Source organism: Macrobrachium rosenbergii, chromosome 30 (assembly GCF_040412425.1).
Source record: "Macrobrachium rosenbergii isolate ZJJX-2024 chromosome 30, ASM4041242v1, whole genome shotgun sequence".
In the NCBI taxonomy this organism is placed as follows: Eukaryota; Metazoa; Arthropoda; class Malacostraca; order Decapoda; family Palaemonidae; genus Macrobrachium; species Macrobrachium rosenbergii.
Genome location: NC_089770.1, coordinates 18,602,359 through 18,626,234, shown reverse-complemented (window position 1 = coordinate 18,626,234; position 23,876 = coordinate 18,602,359). Strand labels below are relative to the sequence as shown.

Here is a 23,876-nt window from a genome sequence, read left to right as displayed (position 1 = left end):
ATACAGTAATTCCAAGTTTCGGAATTTCTTTTGCAATTGGATACACTTTAGATATATTTCCAAGTTTCGGAATTTATTTTTTTATTGGATACACTTAAGATATATTTCCAAGTTTCAGAGTTTCTTTTGCAATTGGATACACAGAAGATATATTTCCAAGTTTAGGAATTTCTTTTGCAATTGGATTCACTTAAGATATATTTCCATGTTTCGTAATTTTTTTTGCAATTGAATACACTTAGGATATACTTCCAAGTCTCGGAATTTCTCTTGCAATCGGATATACTCAAGATATATTTCCAAGTTTCGTAATTTCTTTTGCAATTGGAAGATATATTTCCAAGTTCGGAATTTATTTTGCATTTGGATACACTTAGATATATTTCCAAGTTTCGGAATTTCTTTTGCAATTGGATACGCTTAAGATGCATTTCCAAGTTTCGGAATTTTTTTTGCAATTGGATACACTTTAGATATGTTTCCAAGTTTCGGAATTTCTTTTGCAATTGGATACACTTAAGATATATTTCCAAGTTTCGGAATTTGTTTTGCCATTGAATACACTTATGATATATTTCCAAGTTTCGGAATTTCTTTTGCAACTGGATACACTTTTAAGATATATTTCCAAGTTTCGGAATTTCTTTTGCAATTGGATACACTTTTAAGATATATTTTAAGATATATTTCTAAGTTTCGAAATTTCTTTTACGGTTGATATACTTTTTAGATATATTTCCAAGTTTCGGAATTTCTTTTGCAATTGGATACACTGTAGATATATTCCCAAGTTTCGGAATTTCTTTTGCAGTTGGATACACCTAGATATATTTCCAGGTTTCGGAATTTATTTTGCAATTGGATACACTTTAGATATATTTCCAAGTTTCGGAATTTCTTTTGCAGTTGGATACACCTAGATATATTTCCAAGTTTCGGAATTTCTTTTGCAATTGGATTCACTTTAGATATATTTCCAAGTTCTGGAATTTCTTTTGCAATTGAATACACTCAGATATATCTCCAAGTTTCGGAATTTCTTTTGCAGTTGGATACACTTGAGATATATTTCCAAGTTTCGGAATTTCTTTTGCAATTGGATACACTTAAGATATATTTCCAAGTTTTGGAGTTTCTTTTGCAATTGTATACACTTAGATATATTTCGAAGTTTCGGAATTCTTTTTTGCAATTGGATACACTTAAGATATATTTCCAAGTTTCGGAATTTCTTTTGCATTTGGATACGCTTAAGATATATATCCAAGTTTCGGAATTTCTTTTGCAATTGGATATACTTTTAAGATATATTTCCAAGTTTCGGAATTTATTTTGCCGTTGGATATACTTTTAAGATATATTTCCAAGTTTCGGAATTTATTTTGCCGTTGGATACATTTAAGATATATTTCCAAGCTTCGGAATTTCTTGTGCAATTGGATACACTTTAGATATATTTCCAAGTTTCGGAATTTCTTTTGCAATTGGACACACTTAGATATATTTCCAAGTTTCGGAATTTCTTTTGCAGTTGGATACACTTAAGCTAAATTTCCAAGTTTCGGAATTTCTTTTGCAATTGGATACACTTAAGATATATTTCCAAGTTTCGGAATTTATTTTGCCGTTGGATACATTTAAGATACATTTCCAAGCTTCGGAATTTCTTGTGCAATTGGATACACTTTAGATATATTTCCAAGTTTCGGAATTTCTTTTGCAATTGGACACACTTAGATATATTCCAAGTTTCGGAATTTCTTTTGCAGTTGGATACACTTAAGCTAAATTTCCAAGTTTCGGAATTTCTTTTGCAATTGGATACACTTAAGATATATTTCCAAGTTTCGGAATTTCTTTTGCAATTAGATGCACTTAAGCTATATTTCCAATTTTCGGAATTTCTTTTGCAATTGGATACACTTAAGATATATTTCCAATTTTTGGAATTTCTTTTGCAATTAGATGCACCTAAGATATATTTTAAAGTTCGGAATTTCTTTTGCAGTTGGATACACATAAGATATATTTCCAAGTTTCGGAATTTTTTTTGCAATTAGATGCACTTAGATATATTTCCAAGTTTCGGAATTTCTTTAGCAATTGGATACACTTAACGGAATCCCTGTCTCGAACTCCCACGTTCAAAACTGCATTTGTAATTTTCCAAATTAATAAAATTTCAGTTCCCAGCCTTTATAATCTCCGACACTGTTTCTCCAGGTTTCAAAACCTAATTAATAAAATATATATAAGTTTTTGCACAGGTTACTACATTCAGCCATGCCAGACTAAGGAAGTAATTACACTGTGTTTAAATAAAAAAAAAAACACGAAAACTGACAGTCAGTATTACAGTTCTCTAGTTACGTGAAAAATTGAATCCTTTATATCTGTAAGCGATAGCGTCTTTTAATGTTTTTTTTTTTCATTTATTGACAGTCTCTCTCTCTCTCTCTCTCTCTCTCTCTCTCTCTCTCTCTTCTCTCTCTCTCTCTCTCTTAATTTTTCTTATCTAAACGGCTGTCATTCAGTTATTTGCAAGAATTTTAAAATTTTTTTCACATGTGTCTTATTCCTTTTCTTTTGTTCGTTATGGCCATTTCTTCCAACGACATCCTTTCTATTTTTTTTCCTTCTGTTTTATTTCTCCTTCCCTTTCCTAATCTTCTCTTTCTCTTCTTATTTTTCTCCTATTTTCGTCATACGCCTTAAGCTTGATAATCTTTCTTTCTTACCGATTTCTTCTTCCTCTTTTCCATTCTTAACGCAAAGGTTGTCGATGTTTTGTAATTATGTATTCCTGTTTTTGTTATTCTCTATTACCATCTCTTCGTTTTTTTTTTTTTTTTCTCCGCTAACACATTCCTCATCTCGTTCTCTCTTTACGTGGCTTTACTGCCGTTCCTCTAAAGCTTTCTCTACTTATATTCTGTATATTCTTCTTTATACATATGTCTTGCTCTATTTTCTCCGTTTACTCATTGCATGTTTTGCAATGTAACTGCAAGATTGGGAAATGTTTGCAGGAATGATGTGTTGTACATTTTATGCATGTTATGTTAAATACCAACAGCATTGCAACTTTGTACATTGCAAGTTCATTTTCTGAAAGATTATATGTATATATATATGTATATATACATGTATATATACATGTGTATATATATGTATGTATGTATATATAATATATATATACACATATATACATTATTACAAAATAACACAGATAAGAACATACTATAAGTGATTTGTGTATTACCAAAGCTTAGAATAAAAGATAAAAGTGAGTTAGTGAGTTCCAAGGGCGCACAAAATGTACGAAAATGAAGGTAAAGAGATTTGATGCTCATTTGTAGAATATTCATTATTATTCATTAAAAGTAATTATGGTCCCAACTCCAAAATAATGGTCATAAACGTCATTCAGTGATTTCATTGTCATAAGAAAATTGCAGAATGTCTCATATGTTGTATAATTGAGTGATGACAACTAATTCATTTAGATAACTGCATAATTGTTAGAATGCCGAAATTGCGGAGCTAAATGAACGCTTGATTCGTAAACTGTCTTTCGTTTGTATAGTTAGGATGGGAAATGTTTCGGGTTACGAAAATTGTATGGGCATTAATTTAACACTACCAAATTCCTAGAAAGGTATTCCAAATCAGAGTGGAACTTACGCTCGTAGTAGTATCCCAAGTCGTAGACCCAACGTCAAAGGTCAGTTAGAGAGGTAGAACGCACTTCATAAAAGTTTTTATTACAGTTTTATGCTCCATATACAAAAAAAAAAAATATCCTTGACGTAGATTTATGCTTAAACAAATTGGTGATGCTATTGTTCAGTAATCAGTGTTCAGGTGTTCGTGCCATTGTTCATGTCACCAAGGTACAGCTATACCTCTGTGGTGATGTTCAGAGCAGTGGCCTAATTTCTGATGCATAGTTATTTTTTTTCCAATGTTATAGTAGTTCTGGTTGTAACTACCAGCCAGTATCATGCAGACCTTTGATCAACTGTTAATGGCACGAAGATATAAAGACGAATTTAATTCAAATTAGCAGTTTGCTTAATAGGTTTTGGTGTGCTCTTGTGATGTCGCAGTAGCAGTACGAGCGACGGAAAAATATTTATTTAAATAAAGAACTTGAAGTGTCACAATTTCGCTGACGTTTATGCGATATGACATGGGACCCTTTGTAGAATATGTTGCGATGTCACGGTTCACCGAATGACCAGCGATGTAAGAATCATAAGGAAAAGTTTTACAGTGTATGAATAAAAAAAGAGTCAAACGAAAGAATTTGGGGACTAGGAATCATATGAACAAACTTTTATTATAAACTAGGAATCGTAAGACTCAGAAAAAAAAAGTTTTCACCTTAGGAATGAGACGACAAAGTGTCACTTGCAAGCCTGAGGAAAAAGTGTCAATACGTCCCGGGAATCTTAGGAAGTGTGTCATCACAACATAAGTTCCAGAAGGGAAAGACTTGTAGTCACGATGATGACTCGAATAAAAAATGAGGGGGTATCAAAAGCAAAAGCGTCATGACAAGCATGGTTCGTTAACTGTCTTTTGCATTCTGTCTCTTGCATTGTGCATTCATGGCTGAGGTCAGGTGTACCCAAGCATGCCCGTTTCTAGTAGGGGCACGAGCAGCTGACCCAGTTAGGCTGAATGGCAGGTCATCTCATTCACTACTTTACTTTACACGATGATGAGAGAGGGTTCGCACTTCGAACGTCAGAAATAAAAAAAAAAACCTTTTGCATACATTTATACCAATAGGAAAAAGTACTACTACTGATATGTCTATTTTAATCCTGTCTTCGTCTTTTTTTGCATGAAGGAAATATCTATACTCAGAACTTTTTAACATACATTGTCTCGTTTCTTCTCTATTCATTTTGTTATGATTTTCTTGCGAAGTGTAGCAAGTAAGGTATATTTGTAGTGTTGGTTGTATGTTGTTTGTCCGAGGTAGTGACACATTGGAATATTTTTTTTTTAGTGAATTAAGAATGCATAGTAGGTTATAACTGAAAGCAATTGATACTCAACACAAAACTCCGTTAGTGATCATTGCTTTACTTTCTATCATTTTCCTTGTTACTTGTTTGTCACCGAAAGGCAAGAAAAAATGTTTTCCTTGCTGCTTTTGTGTCGAGTACCCAGCTGCTCCCAAAAAATATTTGTCACAAATTAGATTAGAACAAATTTTTTGTCTATTAACTTGTGACGTCATTGTCTGTGTGACGCCAGTGTTTGTGTGACGTCATTCTGACGTACTGATGACGTAGTAGTAGGTAGGTTTAGTTTTCACTGTTTGGTCCAGAGTTTGAGTGGCACTGTGTCACCGTGTCTCCACAGGGGGGTTGATAATGATGATTATCATAATTTATTATAATTATCACGATGATTTATTTTTCTTGATTTTGTATTTGTTTTTTATTCTTGCCTCGATGTTCCCCTTCCCACTAAAAAAAAAGGGAAAAAAAGAAAAAAAAAAAAGATGAAATTGTCCATTTGTAATTTAATATTTTTCAGAAGAGGCTCGTAGTATGACGTCTCATTAAATGTAAAAACTCCTGTAAATGTGATTTTAATTTTACGTGTGGCCCTGTCTGTCTGTCTGTCTGTCTGTCTGGCTGTTTCTAATAACATCCTGAATATATCTGATGTTTCCTTTCTCCCGTTCCTGATTTTATGAGAATGCATTTCCACTTTCCTCTCCTTTTTCTCTTTCTCCACTTTTCCTTCTTCTTCTTCTTCTTCTCCTTCTCCATTTTCTTCTTTTTCTACCTCCTGTGGCTTCTGACAAACTTCTCCGTCTTCACGAATTCACACAAAATCAATTCGATATAGAGATGTATGTTATTATTATTATTATTATTATTATTATTATTATTATTATTATTATTATTATTAATCATCTGTGATGACACTCGCATCCTCGGCCTCCTGGCTGAGGCTGTGTGTGTCCTCTTGCTTCAAGATGCTTCGCCAAAAACTAGAGAGCCACGGGTGGTCCTGTTCTCTCTCTCTCTCTCTCTCTCTCTCTCTCTCTCTCTCTCTCTCTCTCTCTCTCTCTCTCTCTCTCTCAAAATAGGACCACTTGTTCGCACAGAACACAACCACGTTTGTTTGTTTTTTCTTAGTGTACTGCACCAGCCTACGCTCTAGCACTTGCTTATGGTCACTGCTTCATACTCTTGTATATTTAATACACCAAACTGTAGAGACTCAAGAAATGATTTATACATAGTTGCTATAAAATTCGGCCCACTGAACGGGCGCCTGCATAAAACAGTCACAATCCACCTTCTGATGGTGCAAGAGGACTTGGCTGACTGACTTCCCCCTGCAACGCCCCATCCTTGACAAATGCGGATTTCTTAAACAAGAAGAAGAAGAAGAAGAAGGTGGCCCTCCAAGCAACACAAACCTCTCCTCCCCCCTCCACCCCCTCCCACATCATGATCGTAATAATGTGGTTCTTGTTATTTATTTAGTGAATCTCTGTCACCCCTCCCAATGACCTCCATTTATTAATCGTTTGTCCATGCGGGGACCATCGTTGGTCTTAGAAAGTCCACAGCAGAAAAAAGGAGTGCTGACGTAGGCTTGGTTGAAGAGATTCTGTGCGCGCGCGTGTGTGTGTGTGAATGTTTTGTTTACCCTTCCCCTTTTGTGATAGGCTGTCTTCCGCCAGTTTTTGTTTCCTCATATCCCTCTCCCTCCAGAGAGCACGAATTTTCAGCTACTGTGGGGCTGGCCCGGGCGTTATTATTATCTTCCACCCTGAACTCTGTGATCTCCTCGAGCAGGCTCTGAGAGTATCCCTTCGTTTCTGACCTCTTCGTCTCACCCACTTCATTTTCCAGGTTCATTTAGCAAACGCTGTCCCCCCCACACCCATCCCCAAGGTTTCCTTCAGGTACCTCCCGCCCTTGCTGGCCTCACAGCGCCCCCTTGTCTTTTCCCGTTGCAGGCGAGCCTTAGCCTGCCTGGCTCCCCGTTCACCTTTCGGAGAGGGTCGCGGGGTAGCCACCAGTTCGCCTGGCGGACTACCAACGGCCGGCGGTTCGGCGACAGGAAGCCCCTAGTGCTGTCCACTTACCTGGATGCCCAGGAACACCTGCCCTACGCAGACGACTCGGCGGCCGTGACGCCCATGAGCGAGGAGAACGGCGCCATCATAGTGCCCGTCTACACGAACTTGGGCTCGCGCCACAACTCGTACACCTCCCACACCTCCAGGATATCCTACACCTCCCACGGGGATCTCATCAACGGGAAGCCCCTCGCCACCAAGGAGTCCCAGCTGCTGTCCAGATCCCGCATGGCCTCCCGAGTCCCCGAGGTCATTATTACTGATACTTTTAATCCCGAGTGTGTGAGTAAAAGAAGATGAAGATGGTGATGATGATGATGATCCTGATGATGATGATGATGATGATGAAGAGAAAGATCAGAGTATATTTCCAACACCCCTCTTCCTCCTCCTTTTCGCCTCCTATTCCTTCTTCCTTTGTACGCCCCTTTATATTTTTCCTTCGTTCCTTCTCCTTCCCACTTCCGTTCTACATCGTAATTAAAGAAAGGACTCTTCGTTGTTATTGTCATTATTACCCTTTTTCCATTTTGTATTTCGGTTTTTTAATCTATTTTAATCCTATTTGTTTCTTTCTTGCCGTTTGCGATTTTAACTAAGGCTTGGTATGTCTCGAAATGAAATTTTTTCATTCGTGCTGCCTATGTTAACGTGCTCCTTTTTCTCAACATTTCGTTTTTGTCTCAAATTCGTTTGATCTATTTTTTGCCGTTATACAGGTCTCAACCCTTTCTCAAACCTGTTGCCCTCTCCCACTCCCACCCCGCATATATATATATATATATATATATATATATATATATATATATATATATATATATATATATATATATATATATATATATATATATATATATATATATATATATATATATACACATATATATATATATATATATATATACACATCATCATTGCCTGTCCGTCAAATGCAAAGAATAAAAACACTCCTGCTACCACAGTCTTCCCTTTACGACCGTCGCATAAGTATGACAACAAAATTATGACGTAAGATCCCCTTCTCACTGCACTATCCTTAACCCTCTCCCCATTCTCCCCACCTCTTCCCTATTCGTCCAGCGACATCTCCCCTCCCCCTCCCTTTCCTCTTCCCTTCAAACTGCTTCAGTGGCGTTTCAAATCATCTTGTTATATATTCATTTGCGATAATCAGTTATTATTTTTTTAAGATTTGCAACACAACAAGGGAATCCCACATCAATCCGCATCTTCCAAAAGAAAGTAATCTGTGGATTATTGTGATTATTATGATTATTGTTATTGCTGTTTTTGCTGCAGTATTAACGACATCCTAATATTGCTGTTTTCATTATTGTTATTCCATGGGTGGACTCTTCTCCACTTCTTTTTATTCGCATAAATTCATATATATATATATATATATATATATATATATATATATATATATATATATATATATATATATATATATATATATATATATATATTATATGTATATATATATATATATATATATAAATATATTATATATACATGTATATATACATGTATATATGTATATATATATCTATATATATAGATATATATTTATTCACACCTTCACCTTCACTTGTTGTTATTTGTTCTAATGACCTCACTGTTTCGCACATCAGAATTTCTCTCCATGACCATGATAAGGTTTATTAATTATAGATATATTTATGCATCACCGCTTCTTCCACACCTTCATCGCTCTCTAATTAAGCACAGGTGACATTCGTCCTTCCTCCCTCCCTCTACCCCCTTCCCCCACTAGTAGAGAGATGATATTAGAGAGAACTAGATCATTATTGTTTTTATGACTTTGATCTGTGAAATGAAGAGACTGAGTGATGTAGTCTCCCCTGTGTGAGCCGATGGACCAGCCACTCATTATTATATTATTATTATAATTATTATTATTATTATTATTATTATTATTATTATTATTATTATTATTATTATTATTATTCATGAAGTGTGCCAGAAAGCAGACTGGGTATTCATGGTAATGAGAGCCTGAATAAAAGAAGTAATACGTGGTTTAGTAAGGTTATTTTTTTTTATTTATAACATTAGAGTTCTTAAAGGTTTAACTAATAGAATATAAGCAAGAAAGAGGGTTGTAGACAGCTGAAAGAAGACAGCTCCAGAGACGGCACTCGCAGACACACACAGTGACACGAACACCAACCACTCCACTCACACACACAGGAACACCGACCACAGCAGACATAAGCACCCCCACGCAAACAGGACGACAACGACTTGAGGGTCGTGCAGTCGGCTCCACTTGTGCTCGTGTGTCCCGCACTCCTCTCCTGTAAACCCTCTCGGGTAACGTGATCAGCCGGCAGTTCCTCAGATCAGTCTTTGTCGGAGGAACTTGTACGGCCCGTGATTTGACCACTGAGGGCGTCAGGGAATGCGCGCACTTGGAGGTACAGCTGTCAGCCCGACTGCGCTGCTCCTACAGCGGACATCCACGACCACACACACACACACACACACACACACTTGAGAAAGCGACCGACGCCGGCCGAACACTTACTAATATCTCCATTAAGCCTTTTTTTATCTGCTTTTGTCAACTTCCCTTTAGCTGGACAATAAAATGCTCAGGATGCTTCCACTCAAACTGGAGGGGGAGACACTTTCTAAGAAGGAAGATGAAGTCATAGATAACATCATTCGGGAAATATTTGGTCCCGATATCAACCTTGAGTATATCGACAAAGATGCAGTAAGTAACGCAGTCGACCTATTTCACAAAGTTTTCCTTCAGTTTTGAATAAAAAACAAATTTCAAACCCCACTCAAGTTTTTTTTTTTTTTTTTGCATATCTCTTTAGTTAGGATTTGGTCAGTGTAGAGAGAGAGAGTGTAGGTGCAATTCAGGTAGGCAGTCAGTCTGTGCATATAAAGAGTAGAGCTATTAAAAAGGATAGATAACCAGACTCCTTTCTTGTGGTATCCAAAACTGAGGTTGGCCACGCAGAGGATCGTCAGGGCCATTTATGATCAAATCAGCGAGTTGTCCAATGGATAAATGTGTCCTTGTATGAATAGTAACAGACAGGTTTAGGGGAGATATAAAGATACATGAAACATTTAGAAATGAATCAAAAAAAGACAATCCTATTGATTCCTGTCACACTAAGTCTCTCTTTCTTATTTTTCTTACTTTAGTCAGTGCAAGGCACCCCGCTCACCAGATCCAAAGAAAATGTGGTAGTAAGTTTTTTCGAAGATTACGTCATCATCTCGCATTCACTATTTTGAGTGGCCGAATTTTTTTTATCCCTCCCACCACCCCACCCCCAAGGCACACTCTTCCCCCAATACCAGGGTTTTGTTTTATTTTTTGACAGTTGCTGATTTATCTTACTTTGTCCTATCTCCCGTCCTCCCCTTTCCATACCCCCTCTTTATTCTGTTTTTTACAGTTATGGAAAGTTGTTCTGTATTTACGTGTTGTTGTTTTCTTCATTGTGGCTGGGCTCAAAATTAGGAAGAAGATGAACTCTGCACTCCATCTCATTGGCTCTTCACTCACCCCACCCCAACCCTCCCTCCCCACCCTTCTCCCCTCCCCGCCCCTTCACGCACACCCCCACTCAAGAAAAGCGATCACCACCCCCCCTCACTCGAAGCCCTCTTTGCCTCCACTTCCCACCAGTTTTTCTCTTTTCCCATTCCCCTCAACAAACAAAAAAAAAAAAAAATCAAATTAATCACAAAAATCTGTGCCAGTGGTTTGTGTGTGTTTATGCTCGTTGTCTTCATTTTTTCCCCTCTCACACTGTGGATCACGCCCTCCATAAACCGAAACTTGCAACACGATTTTTTCCCCATCCCCAGATATTGTTTTCTGTGTGTGTGTGTGTGTGTGTTTTGCACCGGCGCACTCTTTATACGAACAAAACAATAGTTGAGAACTGCTTAACCGTGAAATATTGACGAAACCGAAATCATCAGGAAACCCCCTCCTCCGTGTAAACTGCCCTCTCCCATCCCTCTACTATCTTTCATGACAAATTTATGACAGTTTCGACTCTTGGATTCCGGGATTTGTCAGATCAGAATTGACATCCCCGAAGAAGTGTGTGTGTCTGAGTGAAGCTGATGACAAGTTTTAATTTTTTTTTCTTTTGAAGAAAATATTGCCTTTGCCAAGCTTATTCTGGTCAGTGTGGATTTTGGATCCTTGTGTATCATAAGGGGAAAGATTTGAACTTTGAACTGTGGCGTGATTTTGTCAATCGCGTCTTGACTCGAAGTAGCGCTTCTAAAATCATTCAAGGTGTGAAGTCCTTAAAGGAAAATGACTCGGACTCCACGGCAATAAGTATCAATATAATAAGTATCGGTAAGGAAAACTGTGATTTCATTGACATAGAGAAGACAGTGCTTTTCGACATCAGTCAACGTGTTGCACAGTTTGGTGTAATAATAAATTTTGTTTACATTTGACGAGAATATTCTGATATGTGTTCTTGTCGATGTGGAATATATGCTTTTTTCACATCGGTCGCTCCTTGTTGATTTGCCTTTGTGTCACTTATTAGAGGGAGCGTTGATACCTCATGATTTATGAGAAGAAACGTCATAACTCGTAATTTACAAGGTGATCATTTCTATGACGGAGCCTTAATAACTGGTAATGTTTTGAGATAGAGCGCTGACAGTCTCAGTTGTTAGACAAAGCGTGAAAAATGTCGTTCCGAGAAGGTTGTTGACAAAGCGTAGTTTACGAGATGGAACGTCAGCAACTACCAATTTATAAGGTGACGCTGAGACAACTATTATTTTATCTGATGGGATGCTAATAAATCCGTGTTATACGAGATGAAGGTCCTGTAATTAGAGTTTTCATATAGCTTCTGAGATGGAGCGAGTCGTAATGCACAATTTTGATAGAGATACACACCTGCGCTCACCTGTCCCTAAAGCAGCTGCAGGTTAGATTCTCCGAAATCCAGGTAAATCTTTCTTTGGATTTTTCAGTTCCGAGCCGATCAGGTGCTTCGGGCATACTACTTTGTTATTTCTCTTTATTATGAAGCTTCTTTTTTTTGCATTTTTTCTTATTCGTTTGCCATACTCTAAAATTCATTAGTTAAGTTTTGGTCTTTACATTACAGATGATCGCTCTTGGATTCAGTCTCATGTCTTGTAGAATATATATATTATACATACATATATATATATATATATATATATATATATATATATATATATATATATATATATATATATATATATATATATATATATATATATTATGCTTGATAGGTAATGGAAGTCTTCAACAATGAATGGTCCAGGAAGCTTATGCTGAATTCATAATGGCAATCTGGCATCATAGTTGGTTAAATGTCACCTGTCGATTTTTGTATTTGTTCATCATTGTGTTCGTATATGTTTCATTTATCAGGTTTTATTTATTTACTTGTAAAAGTATTTATTTGATTCAAAATATATTTATGTTTACGGTTTAAATCTTTATCACTTTCTTTTTGTTTTGAATATTTACACGAATATACATCTATTTAGTTATGGAAGTATATTTGGTTATATCATCATCTATATATTAATTGTTTGTTTACTTTATTGCTTATGTAATTTTATTTGTTATATAAGAATTAGGGAGTTATTAATTAACACCGGTACACATTGATTTTTCCCCTGATTGGGGATGAGATTGAGACTGAAAAAACATCCTAAATGAATCTTAGATCTCCAGATAATGATACTAACAATAACAGCTTATTTGATCTCATCCTTACTACTTACCTTGAGATCATGGAATTCTCTACCTTCTTCAGTGTTCCTTAAACCATTTCGCTTGCCCCTTTTTCAAGAGGTGTGCCTGTCATCACCTAGCGAGTGAAGTCAGTTTTTCTTGCAAGACCAAAACTTACACGGGGGAACTTACCCGTCTCGGCTTATCTCTGTTTCAGTTTCATTAACCAACCGAAGTGGCAGAGTTTTAGATACGCTCCTTAAAGCCATTGTCTTGACTTCTGGAGCCGAACCTACAAAGGAAGCTCTTCATTGAAAGAATCTTTACAGCAAAATTATGAGAGGAATCCTTATCAGTTTGAAAAATGCTGGAATAAATAGTTACACACGGAATTTTTTGCAATGAATTGTTTTGAGTGAGCCTCTTGCACGTTGCGTTCTTTTAAGATAAAAAGTTGATTATTTGCACCTAATTATAGCTTCACATGACTCACCTGTGTGAGGTGATGTACATTGTTCAAGTAGCTTAAATGTTATGAATATTATACGAGTAAAAAGTAGCACCTCTGCCGAAGGCTTCGCAACCCTTGGTAGATTTTTCTCAAGGTTAAATAACCGTGAAAAATATGTGCAATTATCTGAATGTTTTGGATAACTTGTCGACGGAGTGGTTTGTAAAACATCAAGTGGGTTTGGCCCCATTTTCCCCAGCGTATTTCATTTTCCTTTTCGATTGCTTCTGTGTTCATCCGCTGTAGCTTGTTGAGCAATGACTGGCTTCATCTACTGTCCCAACACCATGTACACTTGGAACACACCCGACTCCAGTTTTGTTGACGTCTTATCATTAGTAATCATTATGATGATGATAATTGCATTCATGAGTGGAATTACTGTTTCCCCTAATGAGTACCTATTCGCTTACAATATGAAGGTTAAGCGGTTCTCAACTTTTGCTCCACAACGGCAAAAAAAAGCATGATTTCTTTCACGTGTTATCAATGGTTGTTATCACAAACTGTATGCAAAGAGAGAGAGAGAGAGAGAGAGAGAGAGAGAGAGAGAGAGAGAGAGAGAGAGAGAGAGAGAGAGAGAGAGAGAGAGAGAGAGATGATTAGAAATAATCGAAACTCGTTTTAGTTTCATTTTTATTAATATATGTATGTAATGAACTTAATCTCTGGTTGCATTATACCATCACATTATTCATAAGCTTTAACACTTTGTCACACCTCATTTCTCTTTTGGGAACCCTTGTTGTGCGCAAAACTCTTTTCCCGAAAAAGGTGGATGGAAGATGTACGATTACATTATCACTGGGTTCTTTTTGTGTGGATAAAGGTTTAATTGACAATTTTTAAAAAAATGCTTTCAATAATAAAAATAAATAAGCAATGAAAAAATGATTCAGTTAAATGTTAATCATGATTTTCGAACTTATCAGATTCGTGCGTGTGTGTCCAGATACTGACAGGCCAAAAATTGGTGTAAAATTACAAGACTAAAAAAAATAAGGTTAAAAACTCCTTCACGAATTCCCTTAAAGTACACCTCTGTACCCTGAAGCATCCCTTACTTATCATCTGCCTACCCTGACCCTGACCCCCTTTACATCCTTACATACAGATACAGTCCCCTGATACACCTGTGCATACCGCTTAGACACCGACGCTTACAATATGTTCCAAGTATTACCAGTATATAACATATCCTCACGGATTGCCCCAACACCCACACACCTAAAAGGATACACAACATTGTACCCCAGACCTCACTCACCCATACCCAGTGCTCTTAAATGTCTGAGTCACCCCGCCATTGCGTCTTGTTTGGCATAGTGCCCACATGCTTCTGTGTGTTTTCGTTTCATTTTTCACAATATCCAAAAGGACTCCATGTTGAGATGGCGCAGATTCTAAGAGATGGAACCTGTCGCCTGATCCAATGCTTATTACCTGCCACCTCGCCCATCGCTACTCGTGTATTAATCAGCATAAGCAGTAATGATCCATGTATTTGTAGGCCCTGATAATGCTTGCCCATTATACTCGAAAGCCTTCAAGACCCCAGTCTTCCCTTTTCTCTTTCTGCTTACGGATATCTATTCATCTGATTAAATGTATATATGTATATGTTATATTTTACATCTTGATCTGAATTCAGTGCTTTTACTAGGTATCAGTATATATGTATGTACATACATTTACGGTCATGAATTTTATCGTTAGAGTCAAACTTCTTTATTCAATATGTCATGTGTTGTAGAGTTACGTCAGCATTTTCAGTTCACAAGTCTTCACTACAGTAGTATGACTTTTTGAACTCTGCGGCACGAAATATCACTAAAGGATAAGTAGATCCCATAAACCTGTAAAGTATTCAGTGATAATGCAGGTTTATTCATGCTGGTGGCGTATGGGTAAGGTGTCTCTGGTACCAGAAGGAAAAAATGAGGGGGGAAAGGATTAATTAAAAGTTCAGCAAAGACAAATTTGGCGCCAACACATCCTCTTCATTTCTGTTTCGTTCATTTTATTGCATGTCATTTCGGCGAGAAAAAAAAAAAGAAAGAAACCATTTCGTATCTTTTAATTCATTTCTTTCCTTTTTCCCTGATAATTAGAAAAGAAGAGCAGAGGTAAGAACACACATGTTATACACATGCCCAATTCTTTAAAAAAAAAAAAAAAAAAAATCCCCTTTTCTGGACACAGTGAACGGGCATTGGCGGGTTGATGCCCCAACCATCAAACCAGAATTAAACCAACAAAATCAGCTGGTCATTCCACCAATGACCTGTCGTTTTCTCGTTTGTTTACTTTTATTTGCTTCTTCGTTTAAAGCATGCTCGTATGGCCTGGGAGAATTAATGATTCATGCTGAATTCTCTCTCTAAAGTTTGTTTCATTCATAAATGCCAGTTTGAGGTTTTCCTCGGCTTTGGGCGAGCGCATCGAAGGTTGCTTGAAACTTCCTGATGAACTGATATAGCCTGAGAGACCACTATATAATTATATATATATATATATATATATATATATATATATATATATATATATATATATATATATATATATATATATATATATATATATATATATATCTACATATATATAATTATATATTATATATATTTATTATTTAATGTAATCCTGGTAAATAAATACAAATTAATTGCTTAAATCCCCAGAAAGAGCCTAAAAGGATGACGCAATAAATCACACAAAATCTCATATTATTAATTAATCTTAAGGCTATATCGTCGCCAGCTAATTCAGCAAAAAAATTTTTTTTAGCGATTATTCAATGCTTTGTTTGATATTTGCGGGTATGTATATATTCATATATATATACATATTTATAATTTTTGGGTGATTACAAATATCTCCTTTTTTTATTTTTGTTAAATCCTTTTTCCTCTTCCTAGTCTTTGCATTCCTCCATCCCTTATTATTATTATTATTATTATTATTATTATTATTATTATTATTATTATTATTATTATTATTATTCCGTCCTGTTACTTTGTGTGTTTGTGTATGTGTGTGTGTTAGTCTCTGGTTCTTCAAAACTGAGGACATGATGAAAACGACTCCCCAGCACCACATTCTTGGAGAGAATGAGAGAAAGTGAGGAAAGAATGGTAGAAATGCTGTATCGAGTACTCTCACAGCATCTCTGGTAACACACGAGATGCTAAAACGAGAGAAGGGGCTCTCAGGTGTCAAATGAGAGAGAGAGTTTCTCTCATCAAAGCTCTCCTCTTCTGGCATTTCACGTCACTGAAAACTTCATTTAATCATCAAGTCCCCAGTTGAGGATTATTTTGAATTATGTTTTTTTTTCAGAATCATAGTTAATATCCCTTTCCTATATTGTCGATGGATCTTGAAGTAGTAGGAACTTAAAACTCAGTAAGCGCATCCATGCATGCGTGTCTTGTCCGAAGGCATACATTATTATATATATATATATATATATATATATATATATATATATATATATATATATATATATATATATATAAGAAGATGCAAAGGAACAAATAAGACAACATAACTGAGTTCGTATTGTGATCGGTTAATTATCTCCTCGTCAGAACTCAAATGATTAGCCGTGGCAGGATTATTTGGGCTCTGTTGAGATGGGAGAACTCTCACAACACGCTGCTCTGTCAGTCACCTTATTTGAATGGACATGTATGCATGTACGTAATCGCTTACCCATCAGGTAATGTAAAGTCGTCATGGTATATGATCGTGTTATTTTCGTCCAAGTACCCTTTGCAAAGTAAGGGCTAACAATTGAGATTAAATTGAGTCGTTGCCACAACATGATTCATTTTATTTGCCCCTGCATGAGGAAGCAAAAAAAAAAAAAAAGAAACAGTTCATTTCATTCAGTACAAATCAAACGTAACAATTTTGGAAAGTGCAACCTATTGCTAATTTTTAACGGTTTGTAAAAATAGATCGAGTAATGTAGTAGAAATTGCATTTTTAGTTAACTGTGTAGGTTTGTAACCAGAAGTAATTTTTTCCAGCGGTTTCACTGATTTCATTGAAGCTTTTAGTACATAAGACTTGTAGTTTTATTACTGTAAAATCTTGCTTCCCTTTCTAATCTCAGCCGTGCGGTTTGCAAGGACTCACTCAGATACAAAACATTCCGGATTAACAAAACCTTTTATCATAGTAACGCGATCATAACGTAATGAAAATCCTTCTGATGCTATCAAGAATAGCACTGAACAAACTGTGCCCCCAGATTTGCGTGAAAAGGGCTGTTTAGTCATGTGAGAACCGTGGCCTTCGTAAAATTTTTAGTGTTCATTAGAGGCCATGATGAAAATAGATGGATAAATTACGTCAAGAACTAGAAATAGTTGAAGAGGTGCTTGAATGAAACTGAATTGTTGAAGAGGATATAGGAATATTAACGTGGTATTGAGATTTCTTTCTGCTATGGATATATTGTCATGTATTTTGTCTGTATGTTGCCTGATAAATTATGTATGTTATCTATTTTCTTTATATTTATATATATATATATATATATATATATATATATATATATATATATATATATATATATATATATATATATATATATATATATATATATATATATATATATATATATATATATATATATATATATATACAGTATATGCTATTGCATTATTTCATGCCTGCTAACATTAAATATTATTTCACAAGATATTACTAATGATCAATTAAGTATTTTGCCAACAGGTCATGCAGTCATGTTGTGTCAATATTAAGAGAATTAAGTCAAATAATTCGTCATGTTGTTTCCTGAAGGATGACCTTAAATAATATTGATGTTATACAGAAGAAACGAGAAGCTAGATTAGTCATTCTCTTGACGAAAAGAAAAAAAAATTAAATACTTGCATGATCTAGATTTTCGGTGCCGAGTGCCACTCGGAGTGCCAGCCTTGAAGGACGAGAGCTGACTTGTCTTTTCTTTTTTTTGTGTGTGTGTGTGTTGTGGCGGACTCTCCACAGGACCCATCCTTGGAGCCGGAGGAGGTTTTGGCCATGAAACTCAAAAACCCGGAGGCGAACCCTTTCATCGATCCCATTCAGAAACACACAGTAGTCGATATGAGAGGTAAGTTTCACTTCCTTCTTTAGTCAGAACGTCCTGTGGTTATTTGTGCCTAGTTGTCTTTGTTACCAACCAAGTACAAAGTTCACATGCTAGTCGAAAGGAGAGGCGTAAGCCTGTTCTTAGCTTGGCTCAAGCAGGATTTTTAGCCCCCCACATTCTTCAGTGGTTCATTCATTATTTACTGTTTCTCTACACTTATCATTGCATAGTGTCCTAGCATGCTAGGTCCAGTTACCTTGAGACATAGAGGGACATAAACATTATTAAATTTTGCACTCATAGATTTTGTAGTTATAAACTGAAATATTGATGCCGTCTCTTTAAATGGCAGATACCTACCCTCACTAGGTTTAAATTTATGCTCCAAACTGTGCTTTTTCTCATGTAACAAAATTTCCATACAATTCCAGTTGAGTGCAACCTAGCCAAGTCGTCAGTTGTTGTCAATGAATTGCTGTGCTTGAAAACGGTATTTAATTTTTTAGTATCTAGCTCTTCCCTCTTGAGGCGGTGGTTCCAGTCGCTGTTAGTCTTCTGTTCTAACGATTTAATTTTCAGGGTGAGGGCTTTAGCCCCATACCATAACCCCACAGATGGCCAGAAACTAATCAAAGTTCTTACCTCACCCAGTGTTGCTGGTGTTACCATGCATATAGCATATACTTACATATAAACATACCTCCAGAGACCCAGAGAGGATCACCGTTGACTTGCTAATCTGGATCTAGGAACCAAGGGCATTGTTGAGTCGGGAATTAGTAGTGCGATATGGGTAAAGGATTAAAATCTTTACCGACAGAGAGCTTGGCTTACTGTTTACTTCTTTGGTCAGGCAAATTCCTGTTGACAAAAAATTGCTCCCATTGGGAGCCACACTGAATATATAAGTAAACGTAAATCAGATTTTTATCAGCCAGAAAAACAATTTTAAAACCTAATTTTTTGTTCAAATGACAAGCTGTTCTTGTGGAAACAAACACCAATGGTCTTGTTATCGATGTAATTAAGCGACACTGGGTCTGGTGACTGCTTGGATGGTTGACCACCAAGAAAAGCCAGACTTTATCGGCCCTTAAGGCCTTTGATCACCCATGGGGCTTGGTGTTGGGCTAGCACCTTCACCCCATAAGCGGTTGGGATTGAATTCACTTACATACTTGCAAATGAAATTTACTCTAGATTACCCTGCTCTGACGTCAGAGGAGAGGTAGCTTATGAACTATATGAGGGTGTGTGTGTGTGTGTATTTCACTTCCGGTGCCTTTTGCAGACGTTATGGTCCTCAATGACATCATAGAACAAGCGGCCCAACAGGCGGGCAGACAAAGTCGGGCGAGCGACCATGGAGGTAAGTTGCGATCTTGTTTCACGTTGTTGTTGTTTTACATTTTTTTGTTTGTTTTTTTCGTTTTATTTGTCCCCCAATCGTTGATGTTGTTGTTGTTGTTGTTGTCAATGTCGTTGTCTGATTTTTTTGTGGTTTGATATTCCGTTCCTTTAGTAAGCATTTGCTCAGCTCTTCCATAATTATACTCGAGATTACCGTTGTTTAGCTATTGTTGTTGCCCCATCAGTTGTCTTCAAAGTATTTATATATATATACATATTTATACATACATTCGAATATTCTTCCTGTGTATTTAGCTGTATTCTTTGCTGTAGCTAAATACAGTAGTGCATTAGCGGATCATGTTTATATAGTCACTGTAATTACTATGTATTTTCTAATGTACTTATTTGGTTCCCTTTACATGTGTCACATTTTTCATATTTTTGTTTCTTCCTTTCCTTTGATTTTTTATTCTAAATCTTTCTACACATTTGCTGTTGAGGTAAAGCTGCTCCTCAAAGCTTTTTTGTACGTTTTATTCTCTGGGCAATTGGATATTATATATATCTATATCTGTATATATAAATATATATATACACACACATATTACATATGTATATACACACACATATTACATATGTATATACACACATGCATACATAATACACACACAGATATGCCTTCTGTAATATAACACTTCTAATATTTTTCATTAAAAAAAGGCGCATGTTGGAAACAAAGATATTTGAATAAGCCATTATATTTCGGTCAATACACATGGGTCCTCGTCTCATTATATTTATGTATCAATATACATGGGTCCTATATATCATATATAATATATATATGTATATATATTTATATACTATATATATATATATATATATATATATATATATATATATATATATATATATATTATACAGATGTGTGTATACCTGTACATACTGTATATACACACTCTCGGAGAATTGAAATGATAGAAGACCGGAGTAAAGGTTACGAGAAAGATTGGGCAAGTATGTCCAAAATTATTAAAATAGTTTTGAAAACCTTGGGAACATGAACCGTAGTCATTAGAATAATATTTAGAAAGATTAAGTTTAGATGAACTCGAAGGTTTATAAGGTCCACGACACAAAAACACATGCAATGGGAATCATAACTAATAAGACTAATAACCACATATGTTTAAGGAACAGCTTTTCTCGGCCTCCGAGTTACAATAACCGCAATGCCGCTGACGATTTAGTCATTTTTTCCTTATATTTATTGCAATAAGTACCAGCATATTTCCATTTATAATAACTATTTATATTTTAACCAATATGCATGTGTTGGTCCTCTTTGTATTGGTTGAGGTGGATTCGGTTATTTTTATCCTTTGTTTGATGTCACATCGTATGTTCTCATTCATTTTTACAGTGTTTGTCTAATTTATATTCGTGCTTAGAGTTTAACATTAATGTATCATTACATATTTTATTGATTCTGTATTTTCTCCTGAGAACTGTTGGCTTCTATTGGAATTTTTCGCGTATGATGATTATACAGTGTAATAATATATATATATATATATATATATATATATATATATATATATATATATATATATATATATATATATATATATATATATATACATATATACTTGTATTAATGATATATATATATACTTATGTGTGCATATATATATATACTTGTATTAAAAGTGCATAAAGGAAAACTGAGCCAACAGTTCCCAAGGAAGCCCTACCTGCATTGTTCAGTAACCAGTGTTCTTAGATTCCATTGGCAGTTCCTTTAGTGGTAAATGTGAAAAGATAATTGCAGTGTGTAGTAGTAAATCTATGTAAATGTCATTTTGGTAACTTAATGAAATAGTTGTTCATTGTTAACCTTTGTCCTACTCCCTTTCCCCCCCTTCTCACTCCATCCTTACTCTTCATTTGGTTCAGTTGACGAAGAGGGTGCGTACTTATCCTTTGTATTGTTTTGTATATATATATATATATATTGTTGTCATCCTTCTTTTTTTTGTTCCACTTTGAGAATCATATTTGATAGTTCACTCTAATCTTATATCTATAGCCTCTTAGTCGCTAAACACCATATATATATATATAACTAGTCCTACCTTGTCATTCGATGCAATGACATGCAGAAACACGGGTCCTGCAGCTTGTCAGATTTTTTTTCCTCTTCTCTCTCTGTTGGGAACTTGGCCTGTGTCAGGCCGGAACTGTCACAGCGATGCTCAGGTTATGACAGTCACAGTGAAGTTCAGATATCTGAGATATTTATGTCTCTTGTCATGTAGTTGGCTTGCGTCAGATGACGAGTTTCACCAAAATCCATTAACGTGGTGTTCTGTCAATCACTGCAACCCAAAGATACACATGGACCTGACAAGCTGTGACCTATAATTGCTGAAGACACCTTACTAAATGTCACTATGGCTTTCATTTTATTTTGTCTCTAGAATATTACTACTTTGTCTTTGCCACTTTCAAACTACTTCATTCAGTACAACAAAATTGTAATGATAAAAAGTTTCCGATGACAAACAATATATACATTCTCACATGACCAAAAGAATCAATCACTTACAAAATCCACAGTCACTGCAAAAGACGATTCACAACGAAAAACTCCACTTCCAAACAAGAACACGGAAAGAAAATGGCTTCTGCTTCTGAGTTTATTATTATGATTTTTTTCCCATCCTTTTCTTCCGCTTCCTTCCCTCTGTTTGTTCCATAAAAGCTATGGTGTTTGTGTATCTGTTAATGCTGTATATATATGTTTATTAGCCAAGAGTTGTTTTTTGCTCGGCGTCTGCTGCATCATGTAGTACTAGACTAGCCATAGCAATGCTTGGTGCCCACCTGAAGAAGTTACACAGCTTGTCATTATAGCATCTGGACTGAAGCTCTAAGTGTATCCGTTTGATTAGAGAGCCAACAGCTCGTCCTGGCTTTGTAGCCTCGGTATAGTCTGTTTGCAGATCATGTTACTGCATGTGTATGATGTTCCCAAGTTGTTTCAATTTTCTGTTAGGGTATTTTGGAGGTATATTTCACCATGAAACAGTCACTCAGTGAGGTTCTTGTTTTGCCAGTTGAAATATGTGAGAAAAATGTTTCTTTGTGTCCCATAAAAACTGCATATTTTGGTTTGAATGTTCATTTAACAACGCTCGTAAGAAACTGATGATTTTGGCATGTGTTCGCAAGTATTTTAAATTTCCATAAATTGCATATTCAAGCATTAGTTCTTTTGCAGGGAAACTGCGACACATTTAATTTTCCAAAATTTTTAATGCGTTTCTGCTTTAACTTGATTAGAAAAAAGTCAAATTGTATGCAATTCTCATTCTCAAAGGACATTTTGCTTTGTTTGCAAGAACATGAATAACTAAGTATTGTGTTTGTTTAGTTTTAGACCTAAAATTAATAACGTTGTAACAAAAAACTTACAAAGAGCCTTTCATAGAGGGAGGCAACAACTGGTAACTTCCAAAACTTGCATGTTCAGTGATACTTAAGGGAAATCCTATCACATACTTCCAGAATACCCTTATAGCCATGGGCATGGCATAAATATACCCAAACCGAAACAACCTGAAACATCATTATGCTTGTTAATTGGCTCAAGAAAAAAGGTAAAATCATTGGTTAAAACATTTGATTCTGTTTATTCCCAAGGCTAAAGCAATAGCTTTAGTCACCCAGTTATAATTTAGAAACAATGCAACACTGACTGTAAACAATCAGTTTTTTGGGGGGGAGGTTCCAGTATTTTTTCATGGCTTAAAAATGTTGGTTCAGCCCTTATTTCTTGTGTTTGCCTTAGCCTTTGGGACGGATTATTAGCAGTTTTTAATTATGAGGGGGATCTCTAACAGGCAACATGGACGCATCCCACTGTGACGAGACCAGCAAAGTCTACGGGAGCAGAACACTCTCAGGAGTTTTACACAATCTCTGTCACATATAAATTTACTGAATCTAGAGATAGGCATAAGGACACAGGATAGGA

The 23,876-nt window shown here is 35.9% G+C and overlaps 1 protein-coding gene across 1 annotated transcript in view; it reads left to right on the top strand.

The window, feature by feature from the left end:
- Positions 1-23,876, top strand: part of LOC136855108 (sodium channel protein para-like) — a 189,692-nt gene that overhangs the window by 111,635 nt on the left and 54,181 nt on the right. Inside the window, 5 exon segments of the mRNA XM_067131940.1 lie at positions 7,001-7,372; positions 9,726-9,866; positions 10,313-10,357; positions 18,400-18,505; positions 19,776-19,853. Coding sequence (XP_066988041.1) covers positions 7,001-7,372; positions 9,726-9,866; positions 10,313-10,357; positions 18,400-18,505; positions 19,776-19,853 — 742 coding nt within the window.